General features: G+C 46.1%; 1 protein-coding gene across 7 annotated transcripts in view; it reads right to left on the bottom strand.

Moving 5' to 3' along the window:
• Nucleotides 1–12,213, bottom strand: part of cv-c (RhoGTPase activating protein) — a 557,988-nt gene that overhangs the window by 43,451 nt on the left and 502,324 nt on the right. For all 7 annotated transcript variants that reach the window (XM_075882224.1, XM_075882223.1, XM_075882227.1 and 4 more), the window contains 2 exons: nucleotides 7,312–7,383; nucleotides 2,531–2,612 (listed from right to left, as the gene is read on the bottom strand). In XM_075882224.1, the coding sequence (XP_075738339.1) occupies nucleotides 2,531–2,612; nucleotides 7,312–7,383 (154 nt within the window). The remainder of the gene's footprint in view (nucleotides 1–2,530; nucleotides 2,613–7,311; nucleotides 7,384–12,213) is intronic.

Genomic DNA, 12,213 nt, shown 5'->3' with positions numbered 1-12,213 from the left:
TGACTTTGCAATTTGTTACTGAAACAATGCGCAACAAACGCTCAACTACCTCTTTAATGACACGTTTCACAGTCGCGTTATATCGATTCCTATATAGGGGGATCAGCCACGTTTTTTTTTTCCTTTTCATTAGCGTCATTTAACTCATATAGCTCCATCTTTGTTTGTCTCTGAAAACAGTTCGTCCCCATACGGTCATCATGCATAGGTTTTATGGATGTCTGAAGCGCAATCGTTTCCTTTTTTCAGTTTGCATTATATCAATAATGAAATACATTTTTGTCTGTCGGACTTCTCGTTTACAGAAGCACCTTCTCCTTTCGCAGTTTTTTTTAGGCAGATAATGTAAACTGCGGCTATGCATACGCCACCACGGAACAAACCCGAACACTTGTCAAGTTGAGTCTAACTTGTTGGCTAGATGGTTTGGCTGACCGTCTTGCATGGGAACGGCGCGGTAAAGATGAAGACGAAGCACAGGGATCACAGCGAAAAGAAAGCGAGCCAACACAGGGGAAAAAGAGAGCAAACAATAAATAAATGAATGAAATCATCCTTGACAGTTTTATTTTCTTCAGATTTCCCGCTAAAGCAAAGAAGAAACGATAGCTTCTTGCGTGATGCCGTAACCAGAAGTACCCCGCGTGATTTTCTTGCGTGCTACGAATCATTTCCGGCTGATGACAGCATTCACTTAGAGCTAATTTACCTTTACAACATAACGAAACATCGCGAAACAGCAAAATTCTACCATATAAATAAAAGGGCGTAACAAAACAAGACAAACTAGTTCCGGCTCAAACGCGCGACCCTCGAAATCGTGCATACACGTTTAATGAGTCACGCTGAAACTTTCTAGTGCGTTTACATTAGCGTTTACCTCCCTTTCTTCGAGCGTCCTTTTACTTGCGCACGAGGCCGCTATTCGCGCCGTGGCCTGCATGACGATCGCAAAATATAGCACACCGGAAGGCGGCCGCGTTTGATGAGCGAAAACGCACGTCAACACTGTTTGTACATTCGCGCCGGGCATTATCGAACAGCTATCTGCGTATCACGCGATAAGCGCTCGTTAAACGCACAACGCCCCTTTCGGCGTTGCTCACCGATATAACGAGCTACGAAACGAATAAATCAATATATGCAATATATATGTGTTCATATATCTTGAAGCAAAAGTATGAGCTAATAATGAGCATACGAAAACGGCCAATAAATACCGATGGCGCATCTATAGAGTATTATCATAGAGAAAGAAAAACTTAAGAGAGCACACTCCGCTCATAGAGGGAAATCTGGCGCTAGTGAGCTCGCGTGGCGAAATCTCGCGCGACGCGCCATCATTCGAATTACGCAAAGCGAAATTCGCGCGTCCCTCTTTGTAATCGCCAAGGTTTCCGCTCCGTATACGTAAGTACCGGTAAGATGCGGCTGTTATATACCTTCCTCTTGAGGTGTAGTGGCAATCTATCATTCATAATTTGAGAATGCTTGCCGATTGTGCTCCACCCTATTATTATTATTATTATTCTAGTTACTTCAATCGCGTGGTTCGGCTCCACTGTTACTACTGTCCTAGACGTAACCTTTTACAACTTCAAGTGCGCTGCTACCGACCTCGAGGCACTGTTCTCTTCCGAGGTTGTTATACATTACTTTAGTTTTCTGTAGATTAATTTTAAAACCCACCTTTCGACTCTCCTTATCTGATTCAGTGATCATGAATTGCAATTCGTCTCTTGAGTTAGTCAGCAATGCAATGTCATCGGCGAAGCGCAGGTTACTAAGGTGCTCTCCATTAACTATCCCTACCTCTTCCCATTATAGGCCTTTTAAAACCTCCTGTAAGCACACGGTAAATAGCACTGGGGAGATCGTATCCCCTCGTCTTACAACCTTCTTGATTGGCATTCTGTCCCTTGGAAAGAAACGGGTGTCAAGGACATCACAGTCGACATTAAGAAGAAATGGTCATGGGCAGGGCAGTAGCGCGAAGGCAAGATAACCGCTGGTCATTGGGGACCACAGACTGGATTCCACGAGAAGGCAAGCTGGTGAGAGGGAGACAGAAAGTTAGGTGGGCAGATTAGATTAGGAAGTTTGCTGTTGGCAAGGACAAGCAGAGGACCGAGTTGACCAGCAGAATGGGAGAAGCCTTTGTCCTGCAGTTGGCATAGTCAGGCTGATGATGATGATGACAAAATTTTTTGCCCCTCTGCCTAGAAACCACATGCAAAGATTGCAAGTGCCTAACCGTTATTAAAGAAATCTGTATTGATTTAAAAAACACCCTGTATATATAACGGTCTTCAAGGGATGCCCTTGCTATTTTTCTAGGTACATAAGAAGGACAATAAAATAACAATTAAATAATTATATAACAAGGCACCAGGAACGCGTGTTGTCTACTCGCTTGTGCACCTCCGAATACTAATACCACATCCAAAGTATATATTCCCTTAGGCTTCTGACCATGAAACGCGACAATCACATATCAGGCAAAGCATTTGTTATTTCAAGCGAAGCTCACCTGAAGAGAGACTGCAACTCATCCGGATCCAAGCTCGGGTGGTCTCGAAGAACGGTCGTTATCTCGACAGGAAAGTTGTTGTCTGGAGGAAAAAAAAGTCAGTTTCGTCGGAAGAGCAAAGCATAAATGCGTTAATAACGCACTTGGATATTACACGCGGTCATAATAGCAACTTAATGCGAATTTTACTAAGCACGAGCTTGTTAAGTGAGCAAGTGAGAGAGAAGAAAACTCGATGCCACGGAGAAAATAGTAATGATGATTGGCGTATTCGGTTGGGCCTTTTCGAGCGCTCTAGAGTGCTCTGAAAAGTGGCAGCGCCTTAGGTTGGTAGCATTTGAGCACTCTGGCTACCTTCGGTTGGCTCTTTCAGAGCGTCGGCCTCTGACTCGGAGCGCTGCCGACCACTCTGACTTTTCGGGGGAAAGGGGAGCGTGACGCGATCTGACCGAGAGGACGGATCACGTGACACAAGCCGGCAAATCACGTGGCTGCCGGCAGGTGAACAAGGTGAGGTGAAGAGCGCGAGCGTGCATTTCGGAAGAGGGAATCGTCGGGCCCGTCATAGTTCGTGCACGTGCGTTGTTAATGGCGTTTTTGCGCGCGTAGGGGAAAAAATTCACAGCTACAAAGTCATAAATGCACCATGTCAATAACGAGGCGGCTAGCGAAGGCGAAGGAAACGTCAATGCTGCCGTTACAGCAGCTCGCAGACAGCCTGCCTTGAAGATTGCAGTTCGGACGAGGACGATCGCCAGATTTATGTGCACAGCTCAGAAAGCTTTCGCTATGCCCAGACATGTCAGAGAGAGAGAGAGAGAGTATAAGAAAGACCAGACATGTCAGTGATGTCCACTGAACTGATCGGCAACATTTGTTGACGTGGCGCGGCAATGTTTACCCGGCATCTTCCCGCGCTGGTTGCACGGTGACGCTACGGCGCGCTGCTCCTAAAGCCCCTTGATCAAGGGGCTTTACCTGCTCTTAGCTGCGCTCTGAGATCGCCGATGTATTCGGTTGGTACACTGCCTCTCGCGCTCCGATTACGAGCTGCCTCAGCATCTGGAGACTCTGAGCAAGAGAGCGGCCAACCGAATACGCCAGGTAACAAACCGCTCCCATTTTAGGTTCGTTTGCACATAACGTAAGACCCGCAGTGTTCTACCATGCCAGTGTATCATATTCAATGCCACAGAACGCTGGCGGCTTGTGTGCGAGAATTTACAGCAAAAACACCGAAGCCTGGCCACGAAATATGCAATCCGGCGTTGCTAGCTTTCGAACAAACGAATTTCAACATTTCTGCTGGCACTCGCTTGGAACGCGAACACATATATCATGCACATGAGACTGTGAGACATGAGACACTAAACACATGAGACATGAGACACTATGAGACTGAAGTCTGCTTGCGCAGACTTCAGTTTCATAGTAGGGACTTTAAGCTTGTATACGTATACTTGTTTACGTTACCGGATAGAATCTCCGCATGTGCGGGTCTTTACAGTACGTAAACCTTTACGCAGCGTATAAACTACCCGCCGGATAGGCTTTACGTTTGCGGCGCTATCTCGCAAACCTACCTTAGTTCGTAGGAACTCGCGATATCCGCACGGCTGAGGCTCCAGAAATCCAGTCAAAATATGCCGAAGTGCGAGCGCCAATAGCGATTACATCGTTTCAGCCGGATCACCAAAGATAGAATGGCCAGTACATAGAAGCAGCAAACGTTTTAGCCCCCGAGAGACTGGATGGGTGGCCTCATCTAGCGAGGTCAAAATGAACCGGGCAATCACAAAATTATTATTGCAGAAACATAGTGCATCGTACGTTTGGAACCACGCAGTCTTGTTATTTCGAATGAGTTACCTTTTCAATAATTTTCACCTCATTTAATCAATTGTTTAGTTGAACGTCCCAAAACCACATAATGAGAGACGCCGTAGTGGATGGCTTCGGAAGTTTCGGCCCTGGTGTTCCTAACGTGCACCTAAATCTTAGCACACGGCGATAGTTATAGCGCGAGAACAGAACGACGACAAAGGGACAAGAAGGATACGTCTCTCTGTTCCTTGTCGTTCTGTTCTCGCGCTATAACTATCGTCATGTCATACCAACTAGCCCAAACTGCCACACTTCTAAGCACATAGGGCTTAAGGATTTTCGCAACCTATAGCAATATACCGCCTCACTGCAACAGTGCAATCTTGCTCATCGTGCGCGAAGAAGTCTGCGGCACGCCGGTACATCGCGCCGTATTTTTCTCCTGCGCGCGTGACGAGTGGCTTCACTGCACAGCCGTCAAACATAATGGCGCACCTATGCGCAACTCTGGCCCCGTATGGGGATATACAGTGACTAGTCCGGGCATCATGGAAGAGGCGAATTGTGTGCAGGAGGCGCCTCGCCACGGAGCGAAAGATCGGTGGCTCGATTCCGCATGCCTCGGGCGGGTTAACTTCACCACGACGACAGAAGTGCGCCTTCAGTGTCCACGTAACTCGTATAAGTGATATGTTTATCAGAACAATCTGCATCTTAAACTAAAATGTCGTTCATTATACAACTCTTTCTCCTGCCTCTAATTAATGTATGTTATAATTGCATGGATCCATACTAGCATTCTGCTAAGGATCCAGATGTTGCTAACATGTTTTTCTTTACTGTATGTTGTTCATTCATAATAAAGTTCAAAGTTCAAAAGTTCAAACTGATATCGCAACAAAAAACAAATGTCATTAAAAGAGCTAACGTGGTTGCTTGGGCGAGTCGGTACGACATGATTCACATAAAAAACAACGCCAATAACGAGGGATAAGAAAAGAAGGAGACAAATTGCGGCACTGACTTACAACAAGAATTATTTGCTGGAACCGCGCAATATATTCAGAACATTGATACTCGTGTTGTTCATAGCGAGTTATCACAATGATTACTCGGTTAGGTGAATTCTGTTTTCTTTGATGTCTTTTCTCTTTTTGTCAGATACTGCTCAAGTATATATTGCGCAGTTCCAGCAAATAAATCTTGTTGTAAGTCAGTGCCTCTGTCTGTCTCCTTCTTGTCCCTCGTTATTGGCGCTGTTTTTTATGTAAATCATTAAAAGAGTGTGGCAGACTGGGCTAGTTGGTATGACATGACGACAGTTATAGTGCGAGAACAGAAGGACGACGACAGAGAGACGTTCTGTTCTCGCGCTATAACTATCGTTATGTCAATAAAAGAGTAGGTATAACGGACACTTGTACTTCTTCATTATTTCGTGCTCACAGGATTAATTTTTGATGAAAGAGACAGCGTCCTTCATTAATTAAACGCATACAGTTTTGCATCCATATCTCCACAGCGCTGGTTGGGAACCTTCAAGCGCGTGCCTCATTTTTGCACAGCAGATTGAACTCGTTGCAGGCAATTAGTGGGGCGCGGGCGATAGAAGCAGCCGCTAAGGGCTTTCATTTTATTAATTTTTTTTACCACATATCTCCAACACCGTCGTCCATACAGCTATATACAACAAACGCAGCTACAGTGTATACGCGCCGGTTTTCTCTAACCTACATGCGGAGGTAATGCTGCCAAGGCACCTCCTCTCTCTCTCTCTCTTCTCTCTCTCTTTCAACTACGACAAACAGACACGTGCGTGCTAGATTAATGAGGTAGCGCGTAATTTACTCGTTTCAGGTTTCCTAAAACGAGAGTGCTTACGCCTAGTGCGAGCTTTCGCTGCGAGACCGCCTTAAGGTTTTAATTGGGATGTTCAATCGATTAGCTGCGAGCGAACAGAAAATGGAGCACGAATTATATTTCAACCAAACATAAACCATTCCAAGGACAACAATTTGTTTTTTCGACTGTATATATAAACTCGCAAAAGGGAGCCTAATGACAATGTATGCGTCGGTATATATAACCATGCTGTATGATTTGCAGTAGGAATACCGCCTACAGGCGTTGCACAATAGCATATGTAGTTAGACTTCCAATTCGAAAACTAAAGCAACTGCATCTTTATCTTTCTTTTAAGAAACGGAACACCGCAGTTCTTTGCAAACACCAACGTATACAACGTATATAGTAAACGTACCGTCCGAACGCCCACATATTATAAAAAAAACATCTATTCTATCTACAACACTTCATTGGTGGTTGATGATTGCAAGAGATGAAAATTGGCAGATCCCGCGTACTGTATATCGATGATATGCGAAGCACGAATGAGCAAAGGTGATACGTCACTTGGAGATCAGCACAACGAATTGTGCCGTACATGACTTCCATGTCATGATGATCATGTCTGGACGTGTCATTTACCTTCGGCGTCTATTCACGTCACGTAATACCAATTTTGACATATGTGAAGCTAGCGAAACGGCCGCGAGCGCATCATGAGCGTAGCATGTAGTCATGTTGTTACACGACACGCATGTCGTGATTATCATGTTAGGGTCTGTTGCTTGTGTTTGCCACGCAATCATGCCATACCATACCAGTTTTGCAACATGCCATGCCAACGAAACCACCGCAAGAGCTGATTGAAAAGCTAATTAAATTAATCCCTTTGATTTTACGGTAACAGATGCATCTCTTTATATAGATACATCTGCAGTCCCAGAAATAAATAGTTATAAATGCAACTCGGACATATTGCATCTATAAAAGATCTTTTTGAAACACTCTGTAGACACATCCTTTGCCTTTCAGTCTGAGTGAAGCACGCGCGTGCATGCGAAGCACGCGCTTTTTCCAGCTCCACTCACATTTCAAAGGTGCACACAGCTTACCTTCGTACATCTGCACGTATTGGGGGAATCCCGCCTGCCGCAGCCATTCGCAAGCGTGGACGGCTTCCACTTCTGAAAACAGAGAGACGAGACTGCAGTCAGCACGATGCCAAGGTCACAACTTAAGCTGTTCATTAAAAGCAAGCTCTTTTCAATCAGTTTTTTTCACTGCGCGGAAAAAGATCCGAAAGAGAGCGTCAATCATGCATAGGAGAGGCAGCTTGCTACTACGAAGGAGACGGAAAATAGTCACGGAAGAGAGGCCTCAACCGTGCCTCGCACAAGAAAAATTACACAAGAAATTCCAAAAACACTTTTAACATTTCTTATATTTCAAGTAACTACTGCATATAGTTAGACCAAGCCCGTACACTCGAAATCGCCACTGTCAGCTCAATCTGAGCTCATACAATGTGGTCACTGTTGTGTGCAGCACGTTCAATATCGCCAACGACTGTCTGTCCGTGCGCGCGCGCGTGCATGCGCGTGTGTGTTTAGAGCAACAAGTTACCCGAAAATATTTAAAATTCTTGTAGACATTCTTTTAAAGCCGATGGAAGCGCCGACTGGCCAGATGATAGAATATGGAGCTGTAAGGGGTCTTTAGATGGAAGAGTCTTCTTCTCGCTTCCCTACCCCACAGCCTTCTACGCTTGAAAGGACGTTTACCGTACAGGCGGTAACACTGATGGATGAAGCTGGCGGAACTAGCGTCGTTATACGCGTACAGTGCAGTATAGAAATAGCCCCGCCGCGTTGGTTTAGTGGCTAAGGTACTCGGCTGCTGACCCGCAGGCCGCGGGATCGAATCCCGGCTGCGGCGGATGCATTTCCGATGGAGGCGGAGATGTTGTAGGCCCGTGTGCTCAGATTTGGGTGCACGTTAAAGAACCCCAGGTGGTCGAAATATCCGGAGCCCTCCACTACGGCGTCTCTCATAATCATATGGTGGTTTTGGCACGTAAAACCCCACATATCATCATCATCAGTATAGAAATGGAGAACCAAAATGAAGACATAAATAAGAAATGCTAGACGTTACAAAACCGAATACATAAAGCAGGTTAGGTGACTAGTTGTCGCCACCACCATAAACATCATGCATACTGGTTCAATCTGACTCTCCGACATCATATCACACAGAGGACAATAGTTTGCAACATTTGCGTGGGTTACAAGAACATTATACTACGCAGTCCAATTATTTCGGGACCTTCGTGGACGTCACGTCCAGTACTCCATCCCCTAAGAACGCGTTCTTGTCAGTCCAGGCGCTTCGTGAGGTCTCGTGTGTCGTGCGACTATATAGAAGGCGATCCCCCCCATCGTATGCGAAAACTCGATCCGAAGGACAGACAATGACTGATGGCTCTTTATATTCGTCATCCATCCGACGACGGCGGAACAATGCTGCGAGACCACATTTGTTCCGGACGTCCGGAACAAAGAGCGTCATTGTGATGCACGGCCACTGCCTTCGCATTCCCACAATGGACGCCGCGCGTGGCTGCCAAGAGTTTCCCGCCTGCAACGGCAAAGTGTACGGCTGCCGTGCCTGCATGAAAAGGAGGGCCGAATATTCCGCGTTGCCTACAGTCCCTCTCTCAAGGTCCTTCTTAATCGCGCACAATTAAAGCACATGCACGGCTCAGTCAAGTTTCTCGTCACGCAAATTGTGAACACGCTCTGCGGAAGAAATGTAGTGACGGAATCCCTGAACGTCCAAATTGAATATCTCATTGACACAGGTCACTCTGAAATACCTCGTCAATAGGGCACTGTGCCTTGCGAGCAACGACTCTGCGTGGATGTCCCAGCGCTTGCATGCAATTCGTTTGGTTGCACGAAGCCACTGTATAGAGATGATTCCAATGCATTGTACATAGCTTTTCATCGTGGTCATCCAAGATGAGCCCCAAGAAACAGACACTCGTGGAGCGTGCATTGGGGGCCTAAAGTTGGTATGTCAAAAAGGACACAAACATTATGCATACGTCAAAGCACGGGTGGCCAACATGCATTTGCCAATTGAACGTCAAATTTCAAATGCTACGGTCGCTGTCTTACTGCAGTAGTAAGCGCTCGTTTGTGCTAGCCTTTTGCCCTATATACATCAGCATACCTGTAGCTCTCATTAACTGACTTTTAGAGTCAATTTGAATATCCTACTTCATTCTACAGGTCGAATGCACATAAAGATCATTTTGTTATGTGAGAGTGAAATTCTCAGTTGGGAGCATACATGTACGCTAGCAAACAGGGAGCGCATTTTTCATATAACAAAAAAAAAAACGAAGGAAGGAACATGTTTATTTCCCGTTCCTTTTACTGACGTACCAAATGCCAACATCACAGCACTTTTAATTAAATACTGTGCAATTGCTTGTGACTTCTGTGGCACATATGATGAGTTATGATCCTAGAGGGACTGAGTTGTGCACGCAGTCAAGTGATCCCAGCGATGTACCGTCTCAGAGAGCCTGATATCCGCTTTGTTCTCTTATTCGTGCATAATGCGAACACACTGTGACGGAAAGAACGTCAGCTGTTGCTTTATAAGTGCGAACATTTTTTTTTTTTGCGGACTGCAAGCACCGTTATCAGCTATCTGTGTATCTATCTGAGCATACATCTATCAATCTATCTATCCGCTTACCTCCAGGTGCTCTCGTGATCATCCCCTTAACTTGGCGTGGACCAAAATTAGTATGGTAGGGTAAACGGGTTTGAAGAATACGATGCACCGATCAAGACATGAATAATGCCACAATACAGTCACGTACGTCATCAAACGCTTCTCGCCAAAGAGTGGCACATACCAGCGATCGGGTGGTAGTTCGGTGAAGGAAGGAGAAAGACGTGCCCTGTCCCCCGGACTCCTGCGACCATGTCCATCTTTCCTATCTTATTCTTACTTCCGTCGTTTACTGTCCCTGCGCCTCGCTCTCTCCTTCCTCTCTCTCTATCTCTGTACCTTTTAATCCTATCTTTTTAATCTCTCTTTTACCCCCACCCTTCGTGAGCTACTGTTGAGGTATCCTCCCCCTGAGAGACAGTTACGGGGCCCACGTTTCTCTTCTTTTCATTTAACCCCCCCCCCCCGCCCGTACTTAAAACATGGCACAGTAACTGCAGGTGTGCCTTCGACTCAAGGATCAAGAAACTCAAGTATAAATTGAGCTAATCTGCGGCTAGAGAAGTACACATTGATGAGCCTCGCTCTCTGCGTCCCTCTAACGGATTATGTTGTCCACCACCGTTAGTCTCCCACTTTCCGATGTCGCATTCCTCTAACACTTCACAAATGCGAGGCGCTCTAGTAGACAGAATAAAACATGGCGCACATCGCTCAGATGTCGTGACTCACGAGGCGGCCGTTTCAAACTGGGTCACATTTTCTTCGCGGATTAGCGCAGCGTGTGGCGACGTTATCAAGAGACGACCATGAGAGAGAGAGAGACTTTCCGCTAGTCAACGGCGACATACGCTTATGATAATCGCGTCCGTGCTTCGAGAATGCACCAGCACATGTCTCTCCACTCTCGCACCCCACTTATCTCTCTCCAGAGGCAGCAGACAGACAGCTCGTTGCGAAAAAGAACGCCATCGACTGTGGACGTCGCGCATTGCAAAAAGATGCTGTCGTCGTAAAAAGCTTGTTGTTGCTTTAAAAGGGGCCACGCTGTCGTCGCCGTGTATGATGCCACAGCTTGGCGCAACGCATACAGCACAGCCCTTTGAGTGCGCACTCACGCCAAAGAGAAGTATTCTTCCTCTTAGTCTTCAAGCGGCCTGGTGATAGAAATAAATATAAACACAAAAAACTTGAAAAGAAAAAAAAAAGATAGGGAGAGCAGGAAAGAAATCTAAAACAAACAAAGAAGGTTTCCCTTATTTGTTTCTCTTAAAAACGACGGCTTTTCTTGTTTCACCTGCCGACGGATGAGAAGTATATAGCTCGCCGTATATTTCTATACATACCGCGGCTGTAGCATCTGCTTTCACGCACCACGAAGAACAAGCGGACAAAGTGAATGACAGCCTCGTCGCATTCGCCGATGTCAGCTTCGCGGACAAGGCGGGAAGCGATGTGCCAGCTGAAGTTCAATGCGCGCGCCTCAACGAGTTCGAGGACGCGTTGTTTCATGGGTAGGCTGACGGCTCTCTTGGTTTCGATAGCCGTTAGACAGCATCTCGGCTGGCAATCCATGGCGCCGCCGACAGCACGCGCTTCCAAGATAAATACAGAATTCGCGTAAGTACAGCGTCGCTTTCTTGCATACGTTGCAGAATCACGCCTAAGTTACTCATGCGCAATTTGACAAAAAAAAAAGCACCCACGCCCGACGAAGCGATGCGCCGACAGCTGTTTCTGCAGTGTACGCTCTGATCATTTAATTTCACAGGGTTAGAATTTTTATGTCTAAAGTCCGTGTCATTGTTATTGCCACTAAGACAACGACAAAAAAAAATGATCGTCACAATACAGCAATGTTTCTGGGGTATTGAGAGACGGCAAGACACACCATGGCCTGCGTGTCGCAAAAGAACAAGAATTCAAGGCTCCTGGCATTAAGACGCTACGCACGTTCGAAAATATTGCAACCGAATCACGAAACTAGAGTGCGTTACGCAAGGATTCATTTACAACCCATTCCATTGTTTTTCACATCAATCTCCACAGCAATGTTTAGCGTGGTGGATCCGTCGGTGTACACGTGCAGAGAATCACTGTAAGTTGTATAAATATGATATAGGGTCAGTTGTCTGAGGCCAACAGAAGAAATGAGCGACTTCTTCGTAATTCCAGATATCGTAAAACAAACAGGTGGTTTAGGCAGGACCCATGGAGGCACTGCAGGGGCCTTTGGCGGGGAAAATCTTGATGGTATAATATTCTCA

This window comes from Rhipicephalus microplus, chromosome 2 (assembly GCF_043290135.1).
Source record: "Rhipicephalus microplus isolate Deutch F79 chromosome 2, USDA_Rmic, whole genome shotgun sequence".
In the NCBI taxonomy this organism is placed as follows: domain Eukaryota; kingdom Metazoa; phylum Arthropoda; class Arachnida; order Ixodida; family Ixodidae; genus Rhipicephalus; species Rhipicephalus microplus.
The sequence above is the reverse complement of the archived record's forward strand: the minus strand, read 5'-3'. Positions and strand labels throughout refer to the sequence as shown.